The sequence below is a fragment of the Symphalangus syndactylus genome, chromosome 12 (genome assembly GCF_028878055.3).
Source record: "Symphalangus syndactylus isolate Jambi chromosome 12, NHGRI_mSymSyn1-v2.1_pri, whole genome shotgun sequence".
Taxonomy (NCBI): Eukaryota; Metazoa; Chordata; class Mammalia; order Primates; family Hylobatidae; genus Symphalangus; species Symphalangus syndactylus.
In genome coordinates, this window is record NC_072441.2 from 81,319,281 (window position 1) to 81,334,553 (window position 15,273).

Sequence of the window (15,273 nt, forward strand, 5' to 3'; positions counted from 1 at the left end):
GGAGCCCAGAGAGGCAAATCCGGGACTTGAGTCATGAAGGTAGCATCCTATTTATACCCTTCCTTGAAGAGAAACAGACTTAGCTGTAAACACAGAAAAGTCTTCACACACCCAAGCCTGTAAGTATGCATGTAAGGAGGCTGGTGTGTGTGTGTGTGTGTGTGTGTGTGTGTGTGTGTGTGTGTGTGTGTGTGTGTTTTGCATATGTGTTTGTCGCATGTGTGTGTGATGTATGTGTGCATAGTATGAGGTGTGTGTGTGTGTGTGTGCATGTGTGCACCTCTTCTGGGATAGAAAGTAAAGAAGCTGTTGCCTATATGACTATCTCCCTCACCCCAGCCTCCCATAACCTTCTATATGGACCATTCATTCAACAAATATTGATCATGTTTAGCCCCATATTAGTTTGAGCTTGCTACTGTTGAAACCACTGTTTCACCTTTCCAAAAGCAAAATTCCCCTCAGCCGCTGGTCTCATTCATTGAGATCAGCATGACTTTGACCTCTGGAACTTTTCTGGGACCTTGTTTGAGCCTGGCTCTGTGTTAGTCTTGGGGAGGACATTTGTGGTCTGTCCTCAAGGGTTTAACACTATTGGGGTTAACAAATCATATACCCAAATGTCTCAAGAACCAAGAATATTCTACATATCCCAGTAGATCTGGGAAAGGCTATGGAAGTGAGAGAGTCTCTAGGCAGATACATTCCTTGCGGATGAGAAAAGCTTTATAGAGAAGATGCTGTTTGATTTTGTGTTTCAATATTTTTTTTCTTTTTGGATCTGTGAGAAACTCAGAATATCAAAAGCTGTTCATTTAAAATGGAGGTAGCTGACATCTCATTATGTTCCCACCCTTTCTTCTGGCATCTACATTTCATTTCCAAGAGCACTAGCATGTTTCTTAACTTATCTTTGACCTCCTGGCCAGACAGTACTCCTGTTTGCTCTTTGTCTATCGCTCTAGTCTCTGCTGCCTCTGGGAAACTCCAACCACAGCCCCGTTCCAGCCTGTGAGGTTTCCTCCACTCACATCCTTCCCACCCTAGACCATATCCAAATGACCTCCCCAGCTGCTCCCATCACTAGTCAGGCTTTCTTATCAACCTCCTTAAGGTCCTCAGCCTGAGGTCCTCAGCCAGAGGTCAGCTCTACTCTCTTCTTCCTGGACCTACCGTGATGATGGAAGAAAACAGAACAATTTGTGGGTGCAGCCCTGGCTATCCCCAGTTCATTCACTCCAACTTCCCAGAATTCCATTCTTTTGTGAGCAGATTTTTGAGGTCTCTTCCTCTTCTCAGAGAGTATTATTCCTCTGTCTATAGCCTGATTCTCAATAGAAACCTAGAATTCTATATTTCCATAAAAAATGAGCTCCCCCATTGGCTTGCTTTTATTTTATTCAGCTAGATTCCAGCAGCTCGAGGACAGAATCTTTTTACATGGCTTCCATTTGCCATGGCACCTGATTCTGTGCTTAGATACATGGTAGGTGCTCAACAAATACCCAGGAGGTGCATTTTATTTATTTCCCCAGTGCCTAGCAAAGGACACGGCGCACGAAGAAAGCCCCCTACATAGAAGATAGTAGTGAGGACGAACTGAGTGTGTGTGTGTGTGTGTGTGTGTGTGTGTGTGTGTGTGTGTGTAGGTATGTAGCTGACTATAGAGAGACCCACCCTCACAGAACCTTGGTATGACCCAGAATTCCAGACACAGAGCCTAATCTCTCTTCCTGGAAGCAAGCATGATACCTGCTTGTCTGGGTTCCACACACCCACTTGCCTGTATTGTCCTGGCTGAAGGGTGTGCATGGAAAAGAAGGAGGAAACGGAGGGAGCCACCACTGCCTCCTTCTACTCAGTCCCAGTTTCACTGCTAAGAGCAGAGAGAAGTTAGCCAGGGGCCAGGAGCCATGGATAGTGGGACCAAAGTCTCCTGGGACCCATACCTGGGATCCTCTCTCCCATGCTTTGTAGCATTGTCTTGTTTCATGCCTATGAGAGACGAAACCCCAACTCTTATATCTGATTAGTTACTGCCCAAAATGGAATTATATTTCAAATTGCTTATTTCATGCGTTTCTCTTTAGTTTTCTCAAGAACCAGGAAGCAAGACTACATTTTAACATTGTAAGGATGCATTTTAGGTCATCAGACCTAAATCTAGCAGAAGGTATGTGGTCCTCCTGAATGTTTCTGAGGAAACAGAGACCTGAGCTCAACTGGTCTCTCCCAGGTCAGAGAATGTACAAGAAGATGCCCTATAGGACATCTGTAGGACATCCTATAGATCGATATGTGCTATCATTTTGGACTTATCTATGACTGTGACTCTTTTCAGGCCAGTGAATATCCTTCCTCCTCTGTCACTGGAGCTCAGCAGAATGTCGTCTTGATTGGAGGAGGAGATGTCTCATAAATGCTTTTTAAGATAAGTAACTAGTTGGCAGCCCCAGAGCTGGGGTGAAGGGTGGAGTCCTAGAGGAAGAAGGCAGGTGCAGCTCATCTGACTCTTACTCCTGCTCCCCACCCTGGACACTCACAAGTACAAGCGCTCAAATGCCTTTGGCCTCCAGCTTAAACTAACCTGATGCACTGAAGTCTAAGGGCTTATTGCTCCCTCTTCAAAGGAGACTCACTGGAGGTTAAGTTATTTCTTTTAAGGAAATTGGGAGGGGAGCAGGGCCAGATTAGATGATGACTATCCTGTCCTTTGAGTGACAAGAGATAAAACCAAAGGGCCAGTGGTCTTATTGGGAGATCTAATGTCACCAAAGACACTCCTTATGTTCTCTGCACCTGTCTTTTTCCATTTAGAATCATAGGCTTCTCCTCAGAAACCCTTGTGTCTGTATTCCAGGGATAGGGGAGCCACCCATAACAAAAAGGGAAACAACCATAACCATCTAGAAGGAAAAGGTTTTGGAGAAACTGGAAGCTCATCTAGCTCCTTCGACCATTCTATGTTTGCATCCTCTGGCTTCTCATCCAGTGGCCAGCAAGACCCAGGTGGGCTTTCAGGGATGTCCAGCAGCAAGAATATGTGAGCAAAGAATTCAGGCTACCTTCTGGGAATGACAAGCAGGTACTTATTGATGGGGTGTAAAACCTGAACCAGGGAGTGCTAAGATCAGGCAGGAGAGGTAGACAAGCCATACCCTAACAGAATCCAGACTTTATTCTGTAGGTAGAGGAAATGAGGGGCCTTTGAGAGATTCTGTGTTGGAGAATGAAATGGTCTCATTTACATTTGAAAATTTTTATGTTGACATTTCAGACTTAGAGAAAAGTTTCAAGACTAATATACAGATTCTTTAACACCTTTCACACAGATTCAGCCAGACTCCTAAGTGTTGATCTTTCTCTCTCTCTCCCTCTGTATATGAATTTACATGTACTGATACATGTATATATCATGTGTATATCAAACACATGTAATATAGATTATATATATATGTTTTCTTTTTTTTTCCTGAACATTTTGAGAGTAAATTGCAGATATGATGCCCCTTTGCCCCTAAATATTTCAGTGTATATTTCCTAAAAACAAGAAATTATCTTACATTTGCTTTTAAAAACAATCATTTTGGCTTCTATGTAGAAGAGAGTTTGCAGAGAGACTGTAGACAAGGGAATGGGCAAGGGACCTCTTCAGCAGTGAAGGCAAGAGCTGGGAAGGCCAGGACAGGCCAGGGCAGTGACCAATGGGACTTGGTAAGCGGATGTAGTTAGAGGTAGTTCCCAGTTGCTGCCAGGGATGCCAGGAGGATGGTAGGTGTGGTGAGAGCAAGGAGAAGGGATGACAAGTTCAGTCCTGGACATGCTGAAATCAACGAGCCTTTGAAACAGCTAGATGAAGGTTTTTAAAATAAATGTATTTATTTTTAAATTGACAAATAATTACATACACATATTTATTAACTTATGGGGTATAATATATGTTTACATAGATCAAAACATCATTGTGCCCTAAACAGAGATATTGAGGCAGCAACTGGATATATGGTGGATCTGAAGGACAAGGTGGAGGCCCGGCCTAGGGATCTAGGGATAAAAAGTTGCTGGTCCTTCGTGGAAAGGTGGCAATTTGAACCATGGGCATGAATGAGATCACCACAGAGAGCAGGAGCCTCCTGGAGGCAGAACTGCAGAATTTCAGTCCTTCAGGGACTTCATTCCATAGCATGAGGCCATAAAGGATGAGGGTACGTCTTGGTCTGCTGGGACATCAAAGTACCCCAGTACTCCTCTATCACGATGGTCAAGTCACTGGGTCTGGGCATAGTAAAGCCAGGTGGCTGTGGGGGCCGTGGAGATGAACTGCCCCTGACCCACGACTAAAGGCTCCCTAGGAGTCGGTAAGAGAGTGGGTGATATGAAAGAGTTAATCCTCCAGGATCTGAGAGGCTGGGCAAAGGCAGAGGAGGCATGAGCCGGACTGGGTTCTGTCTCAGTGAAGTCACCGTGCAGGCCACAGCATGTCTCCCAGGCCGAGAGGGATGGACCAGAGCTTCACACTGTGTCCTGGAGAGTCTGGGAGGAGTTGGGAGGGATGGGGTGTGGCTGCTATGACAAGCCTGGCCCTGCCACCTCCGCAAAGGCCTGGCTTTGAGGAACAGGGATGCCAGGAGGGGAGAATTTCCAGCTGAGATTCTGACATCACCCAAAGTCCTCATTTGTTTGGTTGGTTGGTTGGTTTTGGGTTTCGGTCAAGCCCTCTCTATGGCATTTTATAAAATGTGACCTCAAGTAAGTCATTTCTCTTTTTTCATTCACCTTTTCCATATTTGTTAGTGATTAGGCTTGAGAAACCACATTAGTGGTTCTTAGGTGTTTGGGTTTCACTAAACCTAAATTTTAAAAAAAATAGTCAATAAGGAACAACTCTTTATTTTGCCAAGTAAGGGCAAAGGCCCTTTGTAACTACCATCACTTTACAAAATAGAGGTAATTTTAGTACTAGTAACTGTGAAAAGAATATAGCATCAAAAAATAAACAAAAGACCTTCCAAAGAAATAAAAGCCACTAATCTTATACCAACTGCTATAAAATAATGTTACACCAACTGCTCAGAGAAGAAGTCAGCCTCTGAGATGGGGCTGGTGTTGGCAGCAAGGCACTGGGGAAGACAGGAAAGGCCCCTAGACCGTGGACCCCTGAGGGCAGAAACATTTCTCATTTCTCTGTGGCTTGTTGAGAATGTCATCCAGTGTTGGCACAGGGCTTGGGTTGAGAGTTGGGAATGTTTTTTCCTGATTACTGGGCTCCTTCCAGCTCTGGTACCTGTTAGTTCAGGGCACTCTGTGGTCCTTGACCGAGACCTGCTACCAGGGCAGAGGACTGGACCTTCTGGGGCCTAAAGCTTCTTTGCTTAGGCTTCTGTCATTTATTTTCTAGTGCTTGGCACAAATCTGGTGCCCAGCAGGTGACATCCCTGACATCACTCCCTCCTCTCCAGCTGCCCTGCTGTTTCTCCCGGGTATTCTGCTCTGTCAGACACAATGTGTGTGAGCAAAAGTCTTTCTTTTTCCTCCTCTCAGGCCTAATCTCTGTATGCCCCATTTTTGTCACTTAGAATCATGAGGTCCTCTTGCCTCCTCCTTCCCTTTCCTTCCCTCCTCTCCATCCTCCAGTCCTGAGTTTTCTCATTTCAAGTCATTCTTAAGCCTGTCTTCCCTCCCCACTTCTATTGCTGCCATCCTAGGTGAGGGCCCTACCATTTCTTCCCTCCCAACTGGTCTCCCTGCCTCTATCTCATGCATCCTCACCCCTACCCCACCTCACCCTGAGTGCCACTGTCAAATCTGTCCCCAGAATACTTTCAGTCTTGTCCCTCCTTTGGGAAAATTATACTCTGCTCAAACCTGGCACAGACCTTAGGGATGATTCTGTTTACAGAATAGAAAACCTGAGCTCCAGAGAGTGGAAACCAACCATCCAAAGCACACAATTACTGGCTAAGCTAGAAGCTAGAACACCCAGGCCTTCTAAATATACACCAGTGCCTTTCCACCTCCCTATTATAATCAATAGAATTTTGAAAACTACACGTTATACTATACATTATAACATTGGTAGAAGATTCCACCCTAAAGGTCACCTCTGCACTGTTTAGAAACAGGACCCAGCCTCCCACCCTGCAATTTCAGCTCTCCTGGCTAGTCTAGAGTGCAAGGCCTTCGCTAGGGTCTGGTCTCATGTCCACTGCCCACTGCTCATCACCGCTGCTCAGCCACTACACTCATGTTGATCTCTTCTTTTTCCCAGACACACAAAGCATATTTCTACCCTCAAACAGTTTCTCAGACCATTCTTTCATTAATTTCACAGAAAACAATTTAGCTTCAATTCTGAACCATAGTTTTCCTAGGTGCTAGGATACAAAGATGAAGTCAGTGTTTCTGCCCACAAAGGGCCCACAGATAAGGGTCCTTTTCTGTCTTCCCCAGTGCCTTTCTGCCAACACCAGGCCCATCTCAGAGGCTGACCTCTCCTCTGAGCTCCTTCACCACCCTTGTTCCATATCACCCCTCAGGTCCTGACTCGCAGTGCTGGCTGCCAGCACCAGCTCCTCTGTCATAGCTGGGCTAGCCTTATTTCCCCAAGAAGACCATGAGCTCTGGGAGGGTTGGCTGCATGTGCCACACAGCTCCCCATCCCCCACAGGACTTGGCGTGGGGTCTGCCTCCTGCACATGTGCTGAGTGACTGGAACACTGCTAAGCTCTTGCCCTTACCCTCTGCCCAGATAGGTCCTGGTCTTTCTTAGGTTAGATGTGCTGCAGGTGCCCAGAACTAGAAACCAAACGAGTGGGTGTCTATTCACAAGTCAGAGGCATCCTGGTGGGTAGGGCCACCCACCCCCGCCCCTAGTATACACCTCCATCCCCGCCACCTCACCATCAAGTTCATGTTTATGAAAGTGAAATAAGGAGGAGATGAACTCCTAAGAAAATACGAAGAGGAAGATGATGTCCTCAAGAGCCATGTTGTGCCTTAGCCATATGGGAGCAATGCAGACATGGGAAGTCATTTCCTGGCAGATAGGAACCTATGGTAGGTGGTATGTTCACATGTTTTGAAAATTGACAGAAGAGGCCAGGCATGGTGGCTTGTGCCTATAATCTCAGCACTTTGTGAGGCCGAGGCAGGCATATCATTGGAGGTCAGGAGTTCAAGACCAACCTGGCCAACATGGCGAATCCTCATCTCTACTGAAAATGCAAAAATTAGCCGGGTGTGCCAGGCATGGTGGCACACGCCTGTAATCCCAGCTACTTGGGAGGCTGAGGCAGGAGAATTGCTTGAACCCGGGAGGCAGAGGTTGCAATGAGCTGAGATCGTGCCACTGAACTCCAGCCTGGGCAACAGAGTGAGACTCTGTCTCAAAAAAAAAAAAAAAATTGGCAGAAGATACCACCTTCCATCTCATCAACTTTACTGCATGTTGGCCTTATGCCCCCATAAATACCTGGGGCCAGAGTATAGGAAAGACCCCTGTGTTTATGTGTAAATGTGCATGTGTGTGTGTGTGAGAGTCAGGACTGGAGAAAGAGAAAGACAGAGAGTAATGCTAATGAAGGCCAGTGGTTAATACCATTCCAAAATCTAGCATAAGTAATTGGGTTTATTAGTGGCTTCTAGATTACCCATTAATTTTCTCTTCCCTGGTGGCAGAAGCAGTTCTGTGTTATACATTCTTGAGGTAGCTGACTCCACCACACACACACAAACACAAAAAAACCTGTCCTAGGTGGTTGGGGCACATGCAAAAAAATAATTAACAGGATTTAACACCCCAAGCCCCACAAATTAGCTGATGTTCACACTTTCTTCAGCCATGTAGGCATCGTTCCAGTGACATTTGGGTTTGATTTCTTTGGCTAATACAAACCTAACAATTGAAAAGTATCTGTAAGAGTTGGAAGTAAGAAGCTAAGAGGACGTGACACAGTTTTAGTGCCCCTTCCCATCTACAAAGGCCTGATTCACAAGGACAGACTTGCCAAACCAGGCTTTCCTCTGTCCTGTTGCCTTGGAAACAGGAAGGGCCTGGCCATCCTTGCTTCCCCCTGCGTTCCCAGCATGGACATAGTGCCTGGCACATGGAACAATTGCATCTTAATGAATAAATGGTTAGCCCAGGATAACCACTCCACATAGTCTTTCTTCTCTGCTATTAGGGACCTGAGCTGAAATCCCTCTCTCAGGCTTTCTGGGGTTGCTTCTGTCTGAGTGATACCAGCTTAAAGGGATTCTCCTCCTGGAAAGGGCTGGACTCCTCTGGCCCTCCTTAGTTACTAGCCCATGCGCAGCCTGTGATCCCAGAGAGTCAGGACCATGGTTTAAGAGAGAGAACATTGGTTTCCACACCTGTGTCTTCTAGTGTTGCAGCATGACTCCCTAAGGTCTTGGGATGTTCTAAGGCTTTTGTTAAATAGTAGAACCATGGCTAAATTTCATGGCTGAGATTTAAAATGTGCCATCCTTAGGACTAGCTTGCCTATTTCCATTTCTCTCACTCAAAGTCTTTTTAATGTATTTTTAAGGGAAAAGTAAAAATTATATATATGTACAGTGTACAACGTGATGTTTTGATATATGAATATATTGTGGGATGGGTAAACCAAGTTATTTAATACATGTATTACCTCACATATGTATCATTTTTGTGTGGCGAAAACACTTAAAATCTACTCATTTAGCAATTTTCATGTCACATATTGTTATTAACCATAGTCAACATGATGTCCAGTGGATTCCTTGAACTTATTCCTCCTGTCTCTTTCAACCAAGAGCTTATGACACTGGGTGGCAAGTGCCACTACTTGCCTTCAACTTTTTTCAACTTCCTATTCCATATTTCTAAGAGTGTGTCTTGCCCTAGTATTCAAAGCCCATCTCCATGGAGCACCCAACGACTGTTGACCATTCATTTTGTGCCAAACACTTGCACATACTTTAAATAAGTTGTCCATTTTAATCCTTACAACTGACATGGAGAATGGTGCTGTTACCCTCTTTAGCAGGTGAGAAAATTGAAGTGCAAAAACATCTGGTTCCCAAGGTCACTCAACTGGTAAAAGGCAGAGCCTCAGTCTGAGCACCACTTGGGAATTTTTTAAAGATGAGCTCCATCCTTTGCCAGGTATGGGAAGCATCCAAGTCTGTATCCCGTGCCACCCTTCTCTGTCCTGGAACTCCTAACAGAAGTTAGGAGGAAGAGCCAGCACTGGGGCCCCAGGAGCTCAGAACCCAGAACCCAGCCACTGTGACTCCTCCATGAGCTCACTCTAATGCAATGCTTCTTAGCTTCCCCCACCCCCTCCACCTTATGATAATCATTTCCCTGAGAACTCTGGAGTCATGTGTATATGTGATATATGTAGGGAGATTTAGAGATAAGCGCTATCTACTGTAACCACCCAGTTTCCCCGAATTGGGCCTAATGATTTTCCCAATAGCAGAGCAGACAGAGAGTGGCAGCTGCCATTTCTTGTATAAATAACAATAGGTAAAAAACGAAAGCCTCTTGTCTTCCCACCAGTCCAAGCTGAATGTGACTCTGAGCCTAGGTTAAGTCAAAGTCACAACTTTGCTGAGTGTGGTAGGTTTCCAAGAGAGCCATTTGCCACCTCAGATGTTTTCTTATGTTACCTGCATAAGCTGCCCGTCCCATCCCCTCCTCTCTGCCAACCAGAACATCGCGGAACACTGCCCTCACACCCCCACACCCAGCATGGTCGGAATGCTTGCTTCGGACCATCCTAGATGCCAGGGATCTAAATCAAAAGTCATGAGTGGGTTTGGAAATCCAAGGAAGCCAGTCCTCGTAAAATGATGGGGAGGTGAGGCAAGGGGAGGGTGAAGACACTGTCATCTCCAAATTCCGCCATGCCAGCCCTGGAGGTGAGTAAAACTTAAAATTTGAGGAAGGATAGGTGGATCCTATTGTGACTAGGGACTAATTAGGACACCCCAATCCTGGGTCACCTCATGGCCTCAGGCAGGGATGAGAGGTATATAAAAGGTAGACAGGCTCAGAGCATCCCAAACCCCTCCACACCTATCTGCTCCAGTCGCTGGTGAACCTTGGTAAGTCTGGAAAGGTAGTACCTCTTATAGCAGCCTTGCCTTGCCTGCATCCCTAACCAACTATGAACTGGGCTGATTCTCTAGGTGGTGGTCAGAAAGGATGGCTCTTTTGGGGCACCTCTTTTTCCCATATCATTTGTGACAAACCTATTTTAGGTCCAGCAAGTTATCCAGCAGAGTAGTGTGGGAGGCTGGGCTGAGCAGGGAGAAGGGGGTTGTCTACAAGAGGGTCAGTATCTCAACGATGCTGCTGGCATGGTGTGGGTGTTGCATCTTGTCAGGTGCTAAGAGGGAATTAGTAAGAGAGGAGAGATCAGCTCTGGGCAGAGCAACTGGAAGGGCTGTCCTTTCAAAGAAAAGAGAAGGCAAGGAGGAAAGAGAACACACTCCCTTGGGACAGCAGAGGTGTGGATGTCCATGGAGCAAAGGGCAGCAGGGACAAGATGATGTGGCACCATGGAAGGCTCTGCTCTGGGAATCAGGAGACCTCTTTTCCCACCATCTGCGCCGAGTGGCTTTGAAGCGATTCCTTCCCTCTGAGGTTTGCTTTCCTCAACTGTAATTGAGAGAGGCAAGCTAGATAGTCCATTTCATCTATCTCTAGAGTTTTCTCTTTATAAACTCCTTTAGAGAGTGGTTAAGATGCTCCTTTTAAATTGTTTATGAATTTACCTAACAAATTACAACTCTTACATAGTGTTCATTATGTGCTACTACTCTGCATGTGTGTGTCGGTACATACATACCTACACATTCGTTTGTGTATGCATGCTTATTTTTAAGTATGTATTTTTATACACTCATTTAATCTTTGCACCAACTCTAAGAGACGTAAGTATGGAAAACCTTAGTTAGTTGCTCAAAATCATATAGTTAATAAATGATTTAGCCAGAACTCAGATCCCAGGCAATTTATTCCGGATGCCACAGGTTTTGCTATAACAGGATACAACAGTTTGCTCTCATTCTTCCTCTTTCTTTTCCTCTCTCCCTTTTCTTCTCTTTTTTTATGTTTTTCTTTCTTTTCTTCCCCTCCTAACATTTCTGTTTTCCCTCCCTCCCTCCCTTCCTCCTTTCCTATCTTTCCTTCCTTCCATGTTTCTTTGTTTGTCTTGAAAAGAGTTGAAAGAGCTTGTAAACACTTAAAGTTTACACATGCACACACACGCGAGCGCACACACACACACACTCCTCTTAAATCTGTGAAGGGATCAGGGCAAGGTAAAAGCAGAGCAGGACAGGAATGTGGCAGGCGGTTCACCTGGGCTTAGGGTCTCTCTATGGCTCAAGTGTTCCTCATTTCTGTGTCTTTCTGTTTCCAGTTGCAAGTCCAGCCCAGGATGTCTCAGCAGAAGCAGAAGCAGTGTGCTCCCCCGCAGCAGTGCTGCCCCCCACCCCAGCAGTGCTGCCCCCCACCCCAGCAGGGCTGCCCCCCACCCCAGCAGGGCTGCCCCCCTCCCCAGCAGTGCTGCCCCCCACCCCAGCAGTGCTGCCCCCCACCCCAGCAGTGCTGCCCTCCACCTCAGCAGTACTGCCCCCCACCCCAGCAGACCAAGCAGCCTTGCCAGCCCCCACCCAAGTGCCAGGAGCCCTGTGCCCCCAAGCGCCCACCCCCTCAGCAGTGCCAGACGTCCAAGCAGAAGTAAGCCCTGGGCATGTGATCAGAGGCGAACCCCCAGGAAAAACAGAGCATGAAGTTCCTTCTGGGCCAGCATCTTACACTCCACAGGCCAAGCAAAGCCCTGCTCACCAGTGCTTCTGTATGCAGCCACACTTCACACTTGCAGGAGAGGCAGCACCAGGCTGGCGGCTGGCGGCTTCCTCGAGCCCTACTCTTCTTAATTAGCAGCTGCAGTTTCCATCTCAGACAAGGATCTAGTTCTAAACTATCTAATCATCTTTCCTGACTTGCATCTACATTGCCCTGCTGGAAGCATGAGCAGCATGCCCAGACATCTTCTCCTACCACGCTTCCCCTCAGCTCCTGTTTTCAAACAATCAAAATAGAATTCCTCTGGCATGAATGTCTTGGTCTGATGATTTTGTTGTTTGAAAATGTAGCATTTCTGCAGATTTTTTTTTTTTTGACGGAGTCTCGCTCTGTCGCCCAGGCTGGAGTGCAGTGGCGCGATCTCGGCTCACTGCAAGCTCCGCCTCCTGGGTTCACGCCATTCTCCTGTCTCAGCCTCCCAAGTAGCTGGGACTACAGGCGCCTGCCACCACGCTAATTTTTTTGTATTTTTAGTAGAGACGGGGTTTCACTGTGTTAGCCAGGATGGTCTTGATCTCCTGACCTCCTGATCCGCCTGCCTCGGCCTCCCAAAGTGCTGGGATTACAGGCGTGAATCACTGCGCCCCACCGCATTTCTGCAGATTTTTTACCCTGCCCCCAACCCAAAGCTCAAGCAGAGCCACGTGTGGGATGCAGGTGCAGGAGAAGGCACGGGGAGGAGCCTTCTGAGATGCCAGACATTCACAAGGCTCCTACCAGGAAAAGAGGTGGGGACTTCTGCAACACAGACGCACACCACATTCACAGAAAATGAAGATGCAAAAAAGAACCAGGGGGAGACAGTGCCCACCCAGAGAACATGTGCAAGGAAAAGCCATTGTCCTAGGCCCAGACAGAGCAAGAGAGCCTGCCAAAAAGACCTATGCAGTAGAGGAAAAGGATTGAGGGAGGTAAATTCTAACTCAGAGAGCACACTCTAAGGGCTGAAAAGAGTTGAGATGAAGCCTTAAAAATTCTCCCATAGGTAAAAGAAAAAGCCAAAGTTTCTTCAAGCTAGTCAAATGCATAATTAGGAGACAGTCTATGGAAACACTGCATACCCAACACACACACCCGACAGTAAATATTTGATCAAAATATCAGCTCCCATTATTTCTGTTCGGGGATTCTCTTGAGCAATTTCCCCCCACTGCCATCCTGCTTTCAATTCTCTAAATTCCTGGGGGATTGAAGTGACCAAATAATGCAGACCCACAGGGAATCCAAACTTCTGGTTTCTGCTATTTCAAATACCCACTCCCAAGTTTCTCCACTAGACCCCTCTCTTACAAAATAGTCCACAGATTTATGCCCTCAGAATTCAGAGGAGACAGACAGAATGAGAACAGTAAGAGCTGTTGATGATAGGAGGGAGAACTTGGTCCTCTCTGTAGTCATAGCACCTACCACAGGGCTCCCAGGAACTTGCCTGTTCAGTGATGAATACCTGGAGAAGGTGCAGTTTCTAGTGGAAGGAGAGTAGGATTTGGCTAGGACAGAGAGCATCCCAGAACTGGATACAGCAGGAGCCGATGCTGTGGGATCCAGGTGTGCCCAGGAGGGCCAGCCCTCCAGTACATATCTAAGCCCCAGGACCGAGTAGTTGGAAAGCACGGCTGCTCACATCTGCTGTAAACCACAGAAATTTGGGGGATGGCTCCACTTTTGTGATCTATTTCTCCTAACTCTTTTCCCAAGATATTGCATTCATCAGAAACTCAAGTCTTAGATACAGAAAACCAGTGAAAAGTTAAGTAAATCTTAACTGAACTCCCAGGAAGTGATGTAAAGTTTTAAACATTTCCTCATATTCAGATATATCATTGAGCAGTCTCCAAATGTCTCTTTGCTCTAGTCCCATATGTTATCTTTCCCAGATTTCCCTCGTGTAGGCTCTTACCCTACTTGATTCAGCAACTTAACACAAGGTTCCGTTTTTCCTCTCTAGGCTTCATTTAATTTTCTCCTCTACTAATTATCATAATCTCCAGGTGTGCACATGTGCATGGATACACCCGTGTGTGCACACATGCTACAAGAGTGAGCAAGCCATAATCTAGGAATGTCCTTAGAGGAGAAAAACACTGAAAGTATGTGACCTTGCTGATTCTTCTTTGAATCCCATCACACTGGGTTTGGATTCCAGAAACACCCTTCTTTTGCATGTGACCTGGAATGAATCACATAACTTTTCTATGTCTCACTTTTCTCATTTGTATAGTGGGAAAACAACTGCCTCTTTGGGTTGATGGGGCTGTGGAGTGTTCAATGAGACAATGAAAATGAAGAAGAAAACATAGCATGACCCTAGTAGGTGTTGGATAGATTTCAGCTATCGCTTTGATGACTGTTCTCCAGGTCCTGATCAAGCAGCAAGCCTGCAGATGGCACCCTCCCCTTATCCCACGAACCTCAGGACATGGGCTCCAGATCTTCAGTGACACAAAGGTGTGAGGGAGCAGAGCACATATTGAGGGAAGGGGCAAGAATCTGTTATGTGGAGCAAAGGGTCTGAGCAGGTGTTCATGGGGAAACAAGATTTAGTCTAGAGTATAGGCACTCCATTTGGTGGTTGCCCTTCTCTTCCAGAATCTTCACCTTTGTGACATCTGCCCACAATGAATCCTGTCCTCAAGACAGTCCTGGGTGGCTACGGCTCATGGTGACTTTTACCTGTTGCTTTGTAAAGTGAGCTGTGTCTTTTTGAGGCAGGCTGTGTTCCCTGGAGCCTTCTGAGATAACCAGACATTTACAAGGCTCCTACCAGGGTAAGATGTGGGTGACTTCTGCAGCACAGATGCACACCACATTCAAAGGAAAATAAGGATGCAACATATCACCAGGAGGAGATGATGCCCACCAGGAGAACACATGAAAGGAAGGGCATGCTGAGGCTGACAAGCCAAGGAAGCACCTACAGGAGCAGGGACTTGACCGACAGGGAAGTTGCCCAGCATTTATGCACATCAGCCCATTGCATTGTGGCACCATCCTATTGAGGCAGGTGTCATTATTCCCGTGACAGATGGAAGACTGAAGATCAGCAAAGTCCCTTATTTGCTCATAGTGGTAATGGCCTGTAGGTGGTAGGACTGAGGTTCAAACTCAGTGTGTTCTGGCTCTCTGGTCTGTATTCTTTGAAACACAGCAAGTGGTCTTACATTGCTAGTGGCTGGGAGAAGCGTAATGCCTGGACCCTGTCCTCTGAGAGTTTACCATCCACCATTTCACTAGAAAGGCAGAGCTAGGCATGTTTGCAGTCACACACTTACACTTGTATGTACACAAATATATTCATGCGTGTTCATACATCATTTGATGTAGACATCAAAATAATATCTATGCCTTACAGACTGACATTGAGCGTTGAGAGTGGAAGCTGGCGTCAAGTCCTAGAGGCCCCCTGC

General features: G+C 46.4%; 2 protein-coding genes across 2 annotated transcripts in view; both read left to right on the top strand.

The window, feature by feature from the left end:
- The window catches only part of SPRR3 (small proline rich protein 3), a 118,862-nt gene that overhangs the window by 58,114 nt on the left and 45,475 nt on the right, over positions 1-15,273 (top strand). The gene's annotated exons all lie outside the window — the stretch shown is intronic.
- Positions 10,053-12,115, top strand: SPRR5 (small proline rich protein 5). The gene is made up of 2 exons (XM_063628072.1): positions 10,053-10,095; positions 11,418-12,115. Exon 2 carries the CDS (start codon positions 11,436-11,438, stop codon positions 11,739-11,741), a length of 306 nt encoding a protein of 101 aa, XP_063484142.1. The 5' UTR covers positions 10,053-10,095; positions 11,418-11,435; the 3' UTR covers positions 11,742-12,115.